The sequence below is a fragment of the Macadamia integrifolia genome, unplaced genomic scaffold (genome assembly GCF_013358625.1).
Source record: "Macadamia integrifolia cultivar HAES 741 unplaced genomic scaffold, SCU_Mint_v3 scaffold2770, whole genome shotgun sequence".
Taxonomy (NCBI): Eukaryota; Viridiplantae; Streptophyta; class Magnoliopsida; order Proteales; family Proteaceae; genus Macadamia; species Macadamia integrifolia.
In genome coordinates, this window is record NW_024868951.1 from 1 (window position 1) to 14,339 (window position 14,339).

Consider the following 14,339-nt stretch of genomic DNA (forward strand, 5'->3'; position numbering starts at 1 on the left):
GCCACTTTAGTCAGACAAACGTCTTGGCATGCGTCACGCAGCACTATAAGCCAATTATAGTGAGTGTCACGGGTGGACACTTTAATAATTCACCTTGTCAAGACTTTTCTGGAAAATAGTGGGTCCTCCCACGTGGAATGCCAGAAAATCTTTTCGTGGCTTAATATTAGTCACACACCTGGACTACGAACAATATATCTTTCGGCCGAAGCTTATCAGCTTCTGACAACCACCCCACACCTTATTAGGTGTATCTACTTTTTGAAAGCAACACCTTATCTTGAGGCTGTTCAACTTTCACTTTCGGTTGATTAGATGCCTATTCGACGCCATCTCCATCAAAGCCCATCAACATCTCTCAACCATAATTTGTTGAAGTTTGGTGTCCGCCATCTATAAAAGGAGAAGCTCCTCATCCATGGAAGACACTGAAAAATAATACCGCGAGAAATAACACCGAAGCATAGCATTATAGAGTGTGTAAATTCTGAGTGTTCTGTAAACATTCTATGAGTGATTGTGAGTAGTGAGTACAAGTGTTCTGTACATTCAATATTGTTTTCTTCCATCTTCTTCTGTAAATCAAAGTCTCTCATGTAAGATTACTTTACTCTTGTTTTCGTTTTTCATCTAATTTGATTTCTCTGTATTATGTTTGCTATTAGAAAATTAAAAGAAGAAATTGCTTTCGTAGATAGTTTAATTGATCTTTCATATGCTTATATAGAATTTTATATTCATTTATTTGCTGAAAACCCTGACCACTTCTCTAACCTTCATCGGTTAGAAACTCTTGAATTAGCAAGACTCTACACTAAGAAGAAACAATTGTTTAATCTAATAGCTTCCCTCGCATAATCTGTTGGATAGTTAAGACTTGAGCGTCTTCCAAAGAAATTGTAGCAGGGGATGCAGAGGTACTAGCTACTATATTTTGATTAGCTAGTAGATCCTTAAAGGAAGCTTCTTCGACAACATCTTGCTCAAAGTTATGATGTGAATTATAAAGTTCAAGAATCTGAATTCGTTGTTTAAGATCTCGAACTTCAGTTTTAACTTCGTTGAGGTCCTTTCTGAGTTCTTGAACAGTAGGTTCTCGAGGGAGAGATGTGGCTTTAACTCGATTTATTATAATTTTAAAACTATAATCTTGAACCTTGGGTTGAGTAGGAATTGGGCTAGGCCGAGTATTATCCTTCACTAAGGTTATGTATTCTTGTAAGAGTTGAGCCTTAGTGGTAGGATCATTGACTTGGTCAATGGTTTTGAGAATGAATGATTCTTCAGAAGAAAGAACCATCAAACCATTTTCCTTAAGCATAGCCTGATAGGGATCACAACTACAGTGAGGAGTCTGAGATTTAGACTCAGAGGAATCACTATCGAACTCAAGTTGAGCAATATCTTGATCTGAGTTAGACTCAGAGTCTAGCTCAGGGTCAGAAGAGTTGTATAGTAAGACTCTTTCAAGATTTTGCTTCTGAGAATCCTCGATTTCTAAAAAATTGATTCTGGCTTTAGTTCGACAGTTATTCTTATAGTGTCCTACTTTTCCACACTTATAACAAATAGGAGGTTTGTTTGGAAAAGTATTTTGAGGACAAGATTTAGAAAAGCGTTTCTTGAATAAGCGTTTAGGCTTAGTCTTATATTGTTTAGCCTGATATTTAGGCTTGGAAAACTTAGAGAGTTTCCGATGAGTTTTCTTTTCAAATCCAAATTGTTCACAGAAATCTCCGAGTTCTCAGAATCCAACTTGTCTCTCTTTAGACAATTGTTTCTTAAGTTTAAGGTCTGTGCAGGGTTGAAGACCTTCGTTGCATACTTCAGCAGCTAATTCCCCGTATGTGTATTGCTCGAAGGGAATAGTGCCATTATGCTTTGCTTTAAGTCTATACCTAACCTTTTGAGCAAATAAGGGCGGTAGACCAGAGAGAAACTTTTCCTTCCATATAGAATTGTTACAATATTCTCTGGAAAAGACTTTAGCAAAAAAGACATCTCTATGCCACCTATAATGAGATAGTGTAGGACATCGAAGGTTCATTAATTGTTCTCTTGTTCAATCAGCTAGGATTTCAGCTGGTCCAACAAAGTGAAGAGTTATAGTTTAGACCAGTGTTAACCGCATCTTCCTGGTCAACATAAACAGTTCGCTGAGCATAATTGCCATCAGCTAATATATATATATATATATATATATATATCACTTTTTGTGTGGTTGCTCTGACAAGAAGAATGTTTATCTTTGCAGCAAATTACTATTCTCCATATTTGTGCTTTGCATGGTCAATTCAAACTATGCTCATCTCGTGGAACCCACCTCCTGAACTTTCTTAAGGTCAACATGGACAGTTCTTGCCTTGGTTCCCTTAAGACTTGCAAGCATAGGTGGCATCTTCATGAATCACCATGGAGTTTTTATTTATTTTTTTGCATAACATATAGGTTACTCTTTATGATTTTGTTGGTGAAGCTTTAGCGATTAGATGACCCCTCATCATCACAGTTTTAAGGAACTATCAGCTCTTTATTGTGGAAATTGATAATCAAATCCAACATCAATCAATGTATTGAACTTCAATCCCCCTCGGCCTCTCCCTCTTAAAGGATAACAAAAATGATGGAAGATTGTTGTTGTCTTGCTTTTTGTTTCTAGCAAGTTATCTTCCAGCATACCGATCGATAAGGGAATAATGTGATTGATATTGTGGCCCCCTTTGGTTCCATACATCGTCTTTTTGAAATGTGAGAAACTCTTGGCTTAACATGGTATATAAAGTAATGGCAAACCATTTCCATGGTGCCAGAATTCATTTATGCAAGGACCAACCAATCCAATTGGCTCTTGAGGAGTGAGGGCCCTGAGTTGAGTCAAAAGTTGGAGCAGGTGATCTATGCCCCTGATCACTGGCAGAAAATGGCAAATAAATTTGTCAATTGTGCAGACTTGCATGCTCTGCTTTCCTAAAAAAGCCATCTGATTCAGACTTTTAACACCAACAAAGAGAATCCGAATCTGAGTTTCTGATGCATGCAAGTTCTCATATATTGTCGCAACAGCATTTAAGATTTTCATGTTTATTTCCTTCTTGCGTTGATTTCATGGTTTTATAGAACTTCAGGGGTTGAATTTTCTAGCCACTTTCTTATCTCATTTTGGCTGAAATTTTACAAGGGAAATAGAAAGGGATCCTATATCATACAGATCCACCAATGTAAGGCCATATGGTAGGTCATGAAATGGCATGCTTCAACAGGCATAGTGAATTTAAAAGGACCTTTTCTTAAAAGATATCAACGTTCGTTCCACATAAACCTAAGGAAATGTCTGTAGAAGCACTTGAGGAAAACCTGGAACTGAGTTCACCATAAGGTACTATTACCATGGTGCTGTGGGTGAGCTTACTGACCAATCACACAAAAGGACAGCCCAATAAGGCTAATGTGTGACTGGCTAATTGGCCACCTATAAACACAAGAAAACTTTAATGTGCCAATACAATAGAAACAATTAAGAATAAGAACAATTGAAAAGGAAAAGGGCCTTGAAACAAAGCTAGGCCACATCCTAGGATCAAACCCAAAGTCACTCACAATTGAGCATTTGAGACATTGTCACAATGGCATTTTAAATTTTCATGTTCATTTCCTTCTGGTTTTGGTTGTTGAGGTATTGTCACAATGGCATTTTAGAATTTCATGTTCGTTTCCTCCTTATAGTGTAAATTTCAGCATTTTTTGCTGAAATTTTACAAGGGAGATAATTATGGGGTCCTCCATCGTATGGAGCCACCAATGTATGGCCATGTGGTAGGTCATGAAATGGCATCCTTCAACAGGCATAGCCGCATAGTGAAATTAGGAGGAGTTCTTAAAAGATATCAAGGTCCGTTCCACATGAATCTGAGGAAATGTCTGTAGAAGCACTTGAGGAAAACCTGGAACTGAGTTTACCACAAGATACTATTACTATGGTGTTTTGGGTGAGCTTACTGACCATTCACACAAAAAGACAGCCCAATAAGGCTGATGCGTGACTGGCTAATTGGCCACCTTTAAGCACAAGAATACTTATTTAAGATAAGTAAGAAAGCCCACAAAATATGATCACATCGGAGTCACTCACATTTGGAACCTTTGCTTCCAAAAGTAAACAAGTAGAACTCAAATTACCAAAACCAGTAAATGCCGAAAAGTTAGAACATGCAGAAATAAAAGAAATACTATAAGGTGCATTGGAGTAGAAGTAAGAGAAAAGGTAAAAATAGTGTAAAAAACACTCCCTTGATGCAATGATATCTGCATAAAACAGAACTGCAGTATTCATCCAAGGGCATGTCCAGGAAGTGATAGTCATATTATCTTCTTATAATATTGCAAATTTACCAGTAAAGCAATCAACCATTTAAGAACGCAATATTATAGTCGTATGATCATGACCTGTAGATAAAGAAAAACAAACACAGGGCATTTCCTATTTACGACAGCATGAGCATCAACAACAATTATAGTAATAATGGTGGCAACATGGAAGGAAAAATCAGAAACGTGCATCAGCTAACATTTTGATTTGATTGATTCGATTCAATTAAATCAGGTTTGTAATATTAGAGATTCCCATTCATTGCATCCAATCTTTCCAGTTCCTGATATAATTTAGTATCCATAAGTACAAAAACTAACCAGAGGAGCCACAATAAAATCGAAACCTCCAGAGACATTGAAAGCTAAAACATCCACAGTACCGTAATAGTCGCTTTTATCTCCAACCGTTTGTCCTAGCGGCATCTTCTTTACCAGAGAAAGAGCCCAAGGAGAAACCTTTATGAATTTCTCTTCGAATATTACCAACTAAGAAAGAGAATCAAAACAAAAGTTTTTCTTTGAAACCCTTTTGGCTTCAGTCAGAGACAGAATGAGATTTGGTTGAAACCAGTAAGTCGTGACTGACAGATAACTCTCTTAGAAGAAGGACTGGAATGAAAACGGCCTAATGATGGTCCAACTTGGAAGTTAGAATTCTGATTTTGTAACCGTAAAACGCTGGTAAGAGACTTTGGATTGGGATGTTTGATGCCTAGAGTCAAAAACATAAGTTGAAATAGAAGATAAAGTTTTCCTCTACCGTCCGTGGGTGAAGAAGGAAATGTCCACCCATGCCCACCCCCTTCTTGAAATGCAAGACGAGGGAAGAAATATGAGGGCGAGCGACCCTGCGGTTTTAGTAGGATTTTTTTGGTGATCCAACAAGTGAGTCTGACTACTAAATACTGGCCTGCGCACGTGTGGAGACCAACTAGGTTTATTCTTGAACGAACTCTGTAGGAAGACTTTCGGGTTGGAAAACCATGGACGGGTTGGGCTTGGGGTTAAGTTCACCAAGGACACAATTTTCCTCCACCCACAGTGAACCTAAATCTCTTCACCTAAAACCTTTTTTTGTGGTTGGATAGTGCTTATGGAAAATGAAAATGGTGTTTTGGACCACGATGGTGGATGAAGAGATTCTTGATTTATAATAGTGGAAGGAAAAAATTCGTTATTGTTGTGGTAAAAAATCGTCCTAGGCTTTATGTATAACCTGCAAAGAGGAACAGATATAAAAGAGTTAGCATTGGGCTAATCAACGGGAAACTCAATGCCTAAGTCATATCTCTCGATAAACAGTATATTTTTTAGTAATGAGAAAGCATCGATCCCTTTAAAGAGGGGGTTTACCTGAGTATTTATAGTTGTCGTAAGGCGGTTGTGGAGAGTCCCAACTTGGCAATGGTCCTAGAACCGGCAAGTGTCCAGATAAGGTAAGAGTTGCATTTGGAGTGTGCGTAGATAGCGAGTATCCTTATTGAAGAGGAATTCTCCTTCCTTTTAAGGAAGACTTTGAGTCCTTATGGGTGATCTGTAATACCCTACTTCTTAAACCCGGTCTGATTACACGATTGACCCGGTTTAACCATGTAGGACCCGAACCGGAGAGAATTAGAGCGGGTTCCTTATGGACTATGATGGCAAGGGTGACCTTAAACACCGGCTGGCCCGACAAGTCCGAGCCAGTGCCAGAAGAGACGGGAATACCCAAGTCGCGTACATGCACCTATCATAAGGCCATGTACGGATAAAGCAGGTATGTAGTCGTATATTAAGGTGCATACGTATATTACATCGTATGCCAAGAGCGAGATTCACGCCGAGGGCCGAATTCTGTCAAAATCCCAAGTTTTGGCCCTCAGATGGGCCGACAGGTGGGCGCATCCACCCACCTGAGTGACCCACCCATGTGAATTACTTAGTGTTTTAAAGAAGTATATATATAGCATTTATTTTCTTTTCTTCCTCATTTATGACACTCGGACGTTGGTGAGAAGAGTAAAGAGGAGAGAGAAAAAAAAAAGGAAAGAAGAGGAGAAGAGAAGGAAGAGGAAGAAGAGATGGATGTCAACGGCGTCGAGGCGTGATCTTCCCATTCCGACGCCGAAAGAGTGATCTCCAACATTAGATCTACGTTTAGATGTGAGCAAAGGTTGGGTTCCTTAAATTTTCATCATACCCAAGTAAAACCCTTGATTTGGGTAGGGTTTCTCGAGATCTTGTAAGTCCCCTTTGAAATGATGAATCTAAGGTTTAATAGATGATTTATGTGTCGATCTTGAAGGATTCGAAGAAGTATTTACGAGGTTGGAGAAGCATTGTAGATTTGAAGTGATTTTGAGGTTTTAAAGGTGTTCTTGAGCAAAGAAGGTAAGATGGCTTTCCATTCCTTAAATCTAACCTAGATCTAGGGGCCCGTTTGATAACGTAACCAGAAACGTGTTTCTGTGATTTTCTGTTCTCAGAAACACAGAAACAGCATAAATACCGTTTGGTAAACGTGTTGTATTCTACTTGTTTCTTGAAGCGTAAATTGAAATTTATAACAATTTATGCTTCAAGAAACATGAATGACAAAACAAGTTTTACTTGTTTCGCTTGTTTCTCGAAACAAAAAAGCGGAACAAAAAAGTTCGATACCCCGACCCTTTTAAAAATCCAAAGTGCATTTTGGGACCTTCATTCGAAGATCAACAGAGAAGAGACCTGTACAACCGTTGAAGACGACGGTTCCCCAGTTCACCGAGATCTCTTCTCCCCCTGCGTAACCGACGACGAGGAAGCAGCGATCTCCTCCTGCGTAACCGACGACGAGGAAGCAACGATCTCCTCCGACGTAACCAACGATGAGGAGCTCCAAGCATCCGACGATCGCGAGTTTAGCCTCACTGTACAAGAATAGAAGACGACCTGCAGCCCTGCGAGTTCAGGCTCTGCTCCTCCTGCGTAATCGACATCACCGGATTTCTCTGCCCCTCCTGCGGTCACCCTCTTCACAATGAAAGGATAAGAAGTCAAGATTCCCTTCGAAGAACGCAAGCTACGGCATCTATTGAACCTCCCCTGTCTCTGGACCCGTATGATTCCTTCTCCCAACTTCATCTCGTGAACCCTAGTTTTCCATCAACTGCTCATCTCGTGAACCCATACGGTGAGGAGATTCGTACGATTCGTGCAGAGATTCGTCTCTGGTTTCTAAAGATACTCCCACCTCCAAAGATAAAAGCCATCTCTTTTCCCCTCAAATCTGAAGCGTACTCAGTTCCTCTGATTCTGTTCGAAGTTCGGCTAAGAATCCAAGGAGAGTTAGAGATAGCAGGCGAGCTCGGTAAGTGAATTTTTCCCAATTTGGATTTTTATAGACTGCCACTGCTTTTGTTCGATTTAGGGTTTTTTCCCCTTTTTTCCTAATAATTGATTTAGATTCCTATGGAATTTCATCTATGGGTTCCTATATGGATTTCACAGTCGAACACTGACCCCGATTTTGGGGTTCTGTCACAAGAGGAGATGACAGAAAACAGAACGAAACCTATTCGTGTAAATGATCGGAAAACTCAACTGATTCAGAAGCTCAAATTCAGAGCATCGTTATTTAACAGTCATTTATATAATGGTAGAATAACAAAGAGAGACAAACATATCCAGATTCAATACTCCAGAGAGTAAATAGAAGCAGAAAAAAGAGAAAAGAGATTGAAGTATGGTGAGCTGCTGTTGACTGAAACCCATAACAAATTTCAGAGAAGTGGAATAGAGATTGAAGTTGAAACCATTTCCAACTGCAATCTGAACCCAAACTGCATCTCCTAGACCAACCCATGGTGTCTCCCTGCTTTCAAAATCGGCATGGTTCATCAACATGGGAAACAAATGTTGGATGGATCTTCTTGTCAACCTAATGTGGGGTTATAAAAGTATTGCTATATAGGATTATTGCGTTGCAGTAGAATGTAGGATTGACAGTTTAGCCAAAGTATGAATAAGCAGGTTACTCAAGAACTGTTGTGATCTTAATTTATTTCAATGTCATGGCACTTTGGACATTGGTGACTCCTCTGTGAAAACATAATCAAGATTGTCAACACAAAAGACTATATTAAGAAAGAGAGAGGGTTTCCCTAAAAGGCAACATGCCCCTGCATCAGCAACGGGCCTGAGATTTCCACCCTTCAAGAGGGGTAGGTCTTTCAGTTTTCAATCTTTTATTGGGTTTGGGTCTATTGGTCAGTTATCGGTCCTTTATAGATCAGTTTCCAATAAATAAAAATTATCTTAATTAGTAAAGAAACTTCAACTAGCATTTTTTTTCTTCTTTGTTAGAAGAAAATTTGAATCCCTGCTCCCTATAATGGGAGATGAGGAAATATAATTGGTCACTTCTACCTTTCTTGTCTTGTTGGTGACCTTTTAGACTTTACTTCCAATTCTCTCTCTCTCTCTCAATGTGGTTGTTTTCATATTGAAAGGATCCTTTCCCCCACCCCCTTTCCTCTCTTTTTTTCTAGCCATAGCTCATGAGATGACAAGAATTGGAACTTTTATTATACTTTTGAAAATTAGACTTTTGAAACCTTTAAGGTTAACCCATTAATGTTTGTGGCTGCAATGGATTTTGCATTGTTTTCCATTGTGTTTCTATAAAAGGGTTCAAGATTGGATGGTTTTGAGATCATTAGGCTGCTTGATATTTATTTTCTTATCTGGTTGTTTGCATGAATCACTTGTAATCTAGATTGTTCTCCATATTGCATTGTTTTCCATTGTGTTTCTTTAAGGTTACCTTCCCTCTAATGATTGTTCAGAGATATGAGATCCCCAAGATCCCCAACCCCCAAAAGTACTACTATAATCTGGAATGAAGCAGAGCTAAGATCATTCATCAATCTCATGGTTGATAATGTCCGAAACGGATTGAAGACAAACTCAACATTCACAAAGGTTGGTTGGGACAACATTACAAAAGGGCTTGAAGCCGAATTCAAAAGGCCCTTTGCGAAAGTACAACTACGTAACAAGATGAATAAGTTACGCAAGGAGTACAACAGCTTCAGGGCTTTGTTAGAAACAACTGGTTTTGGATGGGATGCGAATGCTCGGACTGCCACAGCTGATGATTCAGTATGGGAATCTGCTATTCAGGTATGAATATGATTTTTGGTTTATAGAGGGTAATTTTTTGTCAATTTTTGAAAAAAATGTGATGATTAATTGAAAATATTTTGAATAACAGGGAAACAAGGATTGGGCAAAGTATAGAAGAAATGGTCTCCCCATGTGGCCAGAGTTGTTAGAGATCTTCTCCGACTCTAGTGCCCGTGGGGATAGAGGTCTGTCACAGGCAACAGTTGTCACTCCAACGTCAACTAACCTTGAAATTGATGATGATTTACATGACACTGATAATTATGACAGTGATGCTTGTACTGGGACACCCAAGGGGTCAGCTCCTCCGAAGCGGCGACTTGATAGGACTCCTACGGATCGTAGGAGGAAGAGCCACACACGGACATTGACGAACTCCGCTGAGGACTTTAGAACCTCCGTCCGATGGAGGATGGAAAAGGGATCAACCTCTGCCACCTCAGCAGTTACCTGACCACCTGACCCTATTGTTGATGGACCATATAGCATGATCAGCTGTCAGAAGCTACTGGACAGTTTGGAGGATATCCCAACTGATTTGTATGTGTTAGCGCAGCGTAAGATACACAGTGACCCTGGGTGGCGCATGTCTTTTGTTGAAGTGAGACCTGACAGGAGGTTATGGATGATACATGGCCTTAAGGAGTGAAAGTAACAGTTTTTGAAAGCATAAATGAACTTTGAAATGTTTTGTTTGGATTTTATATGACTTGATATTGACTTACACACTGATGTCTTTTATCGTATTATGGTTGATGTTGATTTTGACTTATGGATGCTTTGTTTTATTTTGATTGCATGTGCTTCAAATTTCTAGTAGTAGAGATGACTGTTTATGATTGTTAAATATTATGCCTTTTATATTATTGTGTGTTTATTGATCAGCTTTGGGATAATTTCACTACTGATGACTTGTTATTAGATTAGAATGATATTAGATGGTACATTTATGGACTCTATTCCTTTATATATTGAATGTGTCCATTCATACAGGGATGTCAAATCAATTTCCAACTGACATCACCGGGTCATCGTCAGACGATGATGACATGGTTATAGTTCACCAGTTCCAAAACATTCTCAGTATGTATAGGATGAGAGAACCTCTGAATGATAGTAGTTACACAGGACCTGTTAGGGTAGCTGAGGTTCTTGCAGGTCATGCTGACGTGTGTTACCAAGAGTTTAGACTCGAGAGACATGTATTTCTCAACCTGCGAGACCGAATGGTACATAGAGGCTGGTTAGCGGATAGCCGTTTCATTCGAGTAGATGAGCAGCTAGCGATATTCCTCATGATAGTAGGTCAAGGTTTGAGTAATAGACAAATGCAACGTCGATTCAATCGTTCAGGACAGACGATTAGTGTTGTCTTCCACACGGTGTTGCAAGTAATGCTAAATTTGTCGCTAGAGACGATCAGGCCACCAAATTTTGATGTGGTACCTCCAGAGATAACCAACAATCCAAAGTACTATCCATATTTCAAGGTAACTGAGACTTCTGATGGTGATTATTTATTTCGATGTTTCGAATGAAATATCAATGCAATTTACACAATTATATGGACTAACTTATGTTCAATGGAAAATAGGATTGCATTGGTGCTATTGATGGCACCCATATAAGTGCCATCGTACGTAGGTCAGAAGAGACACGTTATCGTAATCGAAAGGGTATGATCACACAGAATGTTATGTGTACATGTTCATTCGACATGCGATTCACATTTGTGTATGTGGGTTGGGAGGGTAGTGCACATGATGCAAGGGTATTGGATGCAGCAAGAACCAATGATAACTTAGGGTTTCCTCATCCCCCATCAGGTAAAAATGTATTATGAATTTTTCTGTTGTCTTTTCACATATAGTAGACAGGGAATATAGATCTAATCCCATAAATGTTTTCATAATATTTGAAGGCAAATATTATATTGTTGACTCGGGCTACGCCAGTCAACTGGGGTACTTGGTGCCATTCCGAGGACAACGGTATCACTTGCAAGATTATGGTGAAGGTAGGCCTGGACTAAGGATAGCTAAGGAATTGTTCAATCATAGACATTCGTCACTGCGGAATGTTATTGAGAGAACATTCGGTGTATTGAAAAATAGATTCCACATATTAAAAAGTATGAAAGCGTACGATATTGAAGATCACTCAAGAATCGTGGTCGCCTGTTGTGGGCTCCACAATTACATTAAGGAACAAGCTATTCAAGATCAGTTGTTCAATGAGCTTGGAAGTGAACAACAAATTGATGACCCAATGAATCCTGATACTCATGCGTACCATGCTTCCGCATCTGATGTCTCCCAGCGACTATCTGCAAGACAAATGTCTATAGTGCGTCTTAATATAGCCAACCAACTGCAATTTCAAGGAGAATGTCTACAATTTCGTTAAATCGATCCTGAAATTTTGGTAAATGAATTTTTTATGTATTAAAAGGTAGACGCAGAAATTAGGTCACAATTTTTCCTAAATACCGTGTGTATGGGGTGTTAGTAAAAATACTTCTGTTCGCTTCATAATGTTTACATTGTGATGACTTGTAATATTTCTGTTGTACAGATGTCTTCCACTGACCCCGCAATGGCAAGGTGTGACTACTGTAATCAGTTGTGCGATAAGTACACAACGAAAAATGGACCTAATAGAGGAAGAACGTTCTTCAAATGCCCAAGGCATAATGAATATTTTATGTGGGTAGATGAATTTCGCTTATGTGATTGTGGCGAGGGACAGTGCAAGGTACGCGTCGCGAAGACAGCAACGAACTTAGGTCGTCGTTTCTGGTGTTGTCCTAAATCCAATGGGGTATAATTATTTTATTTTATTTTTTAATCAGCATACTATTCGACCTATATTATCTGAATATATTTCAAAACTAAATTGATGAGTACTTGCAGCCCCTTGATCGAGGTTGCAAATTTTTTCGATGGATTTATGGAGACATCAATTTGACAAGTGCACAGTCTTCCGATTGTGGAACAAGCAATTCAATGGTTGGAGCTCAACCTTCTCCATCAGCACCTTCCTCTGATTTTGTGAAAGGTTATTTGGAAAGAGCAATCAAAGGTGAAGAGGAGAAGTCTAGAGTACTGAAAAACGAAATGGATGTGTCTGAGGAAAAGCGAAGGATATATACCGATATCCTAGAGGCCATTAATAACATAGACATAAATAAAGGTGGTAGTTAGAGGGTAATGACCAACTATTGGAAACTTGTAAGACATATGGCATAAACATGGGAATATTTGCATTTTAATCTACTATTATTGGTTGACATATAATGTTTCGTAACATTATGATGTAAGTTCGAGATAAGGAAATTGGTAGTTGTAGGTATGATTAAAATGAAGGGTCATGAGTTTCTGAAGAAAGTAAGGCTCCGTTTGGTATCGTTCTAAAAGAACGTTTCTGGAGTTTTTTCGTTCTATTGGAACGAAAAATGGAATCTTTTGTTTGGTCCGTTTCTGTTTTTCTAAAACAAAAAGTGAAAAAAAAACTGAAAAAACGAGATTATACGGAACTCCATTCCCAGTTCCGTTCCATTTTACAAAAAAAAAAAAAAAAATCTGTCCAAAATGTTCCCAGAAATAAAATTTATCAAACACCTTCTTACCCGTTTCTGTTTCTAGAAACAAGAATTATCAAACACCCTTCTTACCTGTTTCTGTTTCTGCCGTTTCTTGAAATAGAAACAACAGAAGCGTTATCAAACGGGCCCTAGGTTAGAACCATCCTATAAGACCTTGAATGTGTGAAGAATGGGTTTGGAAAAGCCCCATTTGAATCCCAAAGATTAGGAGAAGTTGGGAAGAAACAGCAGGTTTCCCGCCAAAACCGGCAGGCCATCTGGCTCGCCTATGGGCACCCGCCTGAGAGGGCAGGGCCCTCGGGCACAACCGACGGGCCAACCGGTGGGCCACCCTGCCCGCCGGTCTTAGCAGACCCTCTGGCCCAATCGGCAGGCCAAATCGACGGGCCAACCGGGGGGCCAACCTACCTGCCGGTCCAGACCGGTGGATCAGACAGGTGGGCTGTCTGATCCACCCGAGAGGCTCCGAATGTGATTTTTACGTCCGATTGGACCCAAATCGGATGTGTGACCTTATTTTAGGATTCTAAACATGATCGTATCATTGGATCATGTTAATCTTGATCCCAAAGTGGCGAAATACTAACACCGCTCACTCATGATAGGTTCACCAAATCTCACGCTTCTCGCACCGGATCTCACCCGTATCAAACGGGAGTCCTTGTACACTACAAGTAAGTGGGGAGAGGACGTTTGGCCCTGTTTCAAGGCATTGTTTGGCATTCATTTAATTGTATCTAGTCTAGCCATGCCATCATGAAGATGCTATGTAGATCAGTCATCCTTATATTGTTATGCATGGGTGTTGTGTTTACTTTCTAAATGCCAAGTGATGAGATGCTTATGGGATGAATGTTGACATCATTGTGCATGATGCATTAATAGACTAGATGCCATAGTTGGCTTGGAAACGAGTGCATTGGTGGCCCATGGTATGGGACGCGGTGGCATTATGCAATCGTACTATTGTCATATAGGAGCATGCGGTTTAGGATTTTCACCTTCTCGTGTTACGACCCTTCCCAACAGGGGTTAAGGTGTTGGGTTACCATTTGGGTGGAAGCAGTGGCTCACGGTTGTCGGGTCACTGTGGCGGTTAGACATAATGCCCGACGGGTTATTAGGACAGTCGGCAACCCCGGTGGTATATTCAAGAGGGTCAATCGTACTGCTTTTAAATTTCTGGAGTCAGCACCTTCAATTTCAGTCATTTACTTTT

The 14,339-nt window shown here is 39.7% G+C and overlaps 2 protein-coding genes across 2 annotated transcripts; both read left to right on the forward strand.

Annotated features, from left to right (window-relative positions):
- The first annotated feature begins 9,155 nt into the window (after positions 1-9,155).
- Positions 9,156-9,908, forward strand: LOC122067229 (L10-interacting MYB domain-containing protein-like). Its single transcript, XM_042631064.1, has 3 exons — positions 9,156-9,513; positions 9,605-9,701; positions 9,787-9,908. Exons 1-3 carry the CDS (start codon positions 9,181-9,183, stop codon positions 9,885-9,887), a joined length of 531 nt encoding a protein of 176 aa, XP_042486998.1. The 5' UTR covers positions 9,156-9,180; the 3' UTR covers positions 9,888-9,908.
- Positions 9,909-12,096: 2,188 nt separating this feature from the next.
- Positions 12,097-12,791, forward strand: LOC122067230. The gene is made up of 2 exons (XM_042631065.1): positions 12,097-12,336; positions 12,429-12,791. Exons 1-2 carry the CDS (start codon positions 12,112-12,114, stop codon positions 12,717-12,719), a joined length of 516 nt encoding a protein of 171 aa, XP_042486999.1. The 5' UTR covers positions 12,097-12,111; the 3' UTR covers positions 12,720-12,791.
- Positions 12,792-14,339: the final 1,548 nt, after the last annotated feature.

Bases quoted from the DNA above. Each gene is read 5' to 3' on its own strand.
- LOC122067229 (XM_042631064.1), top strand. From the start codon at position 9,181: ATGAGATCCCCAAGATCCCCAACCCCCAAAAGTACTACTATAATCTGG. The intron at 9,514-9,604 runs GTATGAATATGA...TTTGAATAACAG, and splicing joins TATGGGAATCTGCTATTCAG to GGAAACAAGGATTGGGCAAA. The intron at 9,702-9,786 runs GTCTGTCACAGG...TAATTATGACAG, and splicing joins TAGTGCCCGTGGGGATAGAG to TGATGCTTGTACTGGGACAC.
- LOC122067230 (XM_042631065.1), top strand. From the start codon at position 12,112: ATGGCAAGGTGTGACTACTGTAATCAGTTGTGCGATAAGTACACAACG. The intron at 12,337-12,428 runs GTATAATTATTT...GAGTACTTGCAG, and splicing joins GTTGTCCTAAATCCAATGGG to CCCCTTGATCGAGGTTGCAA.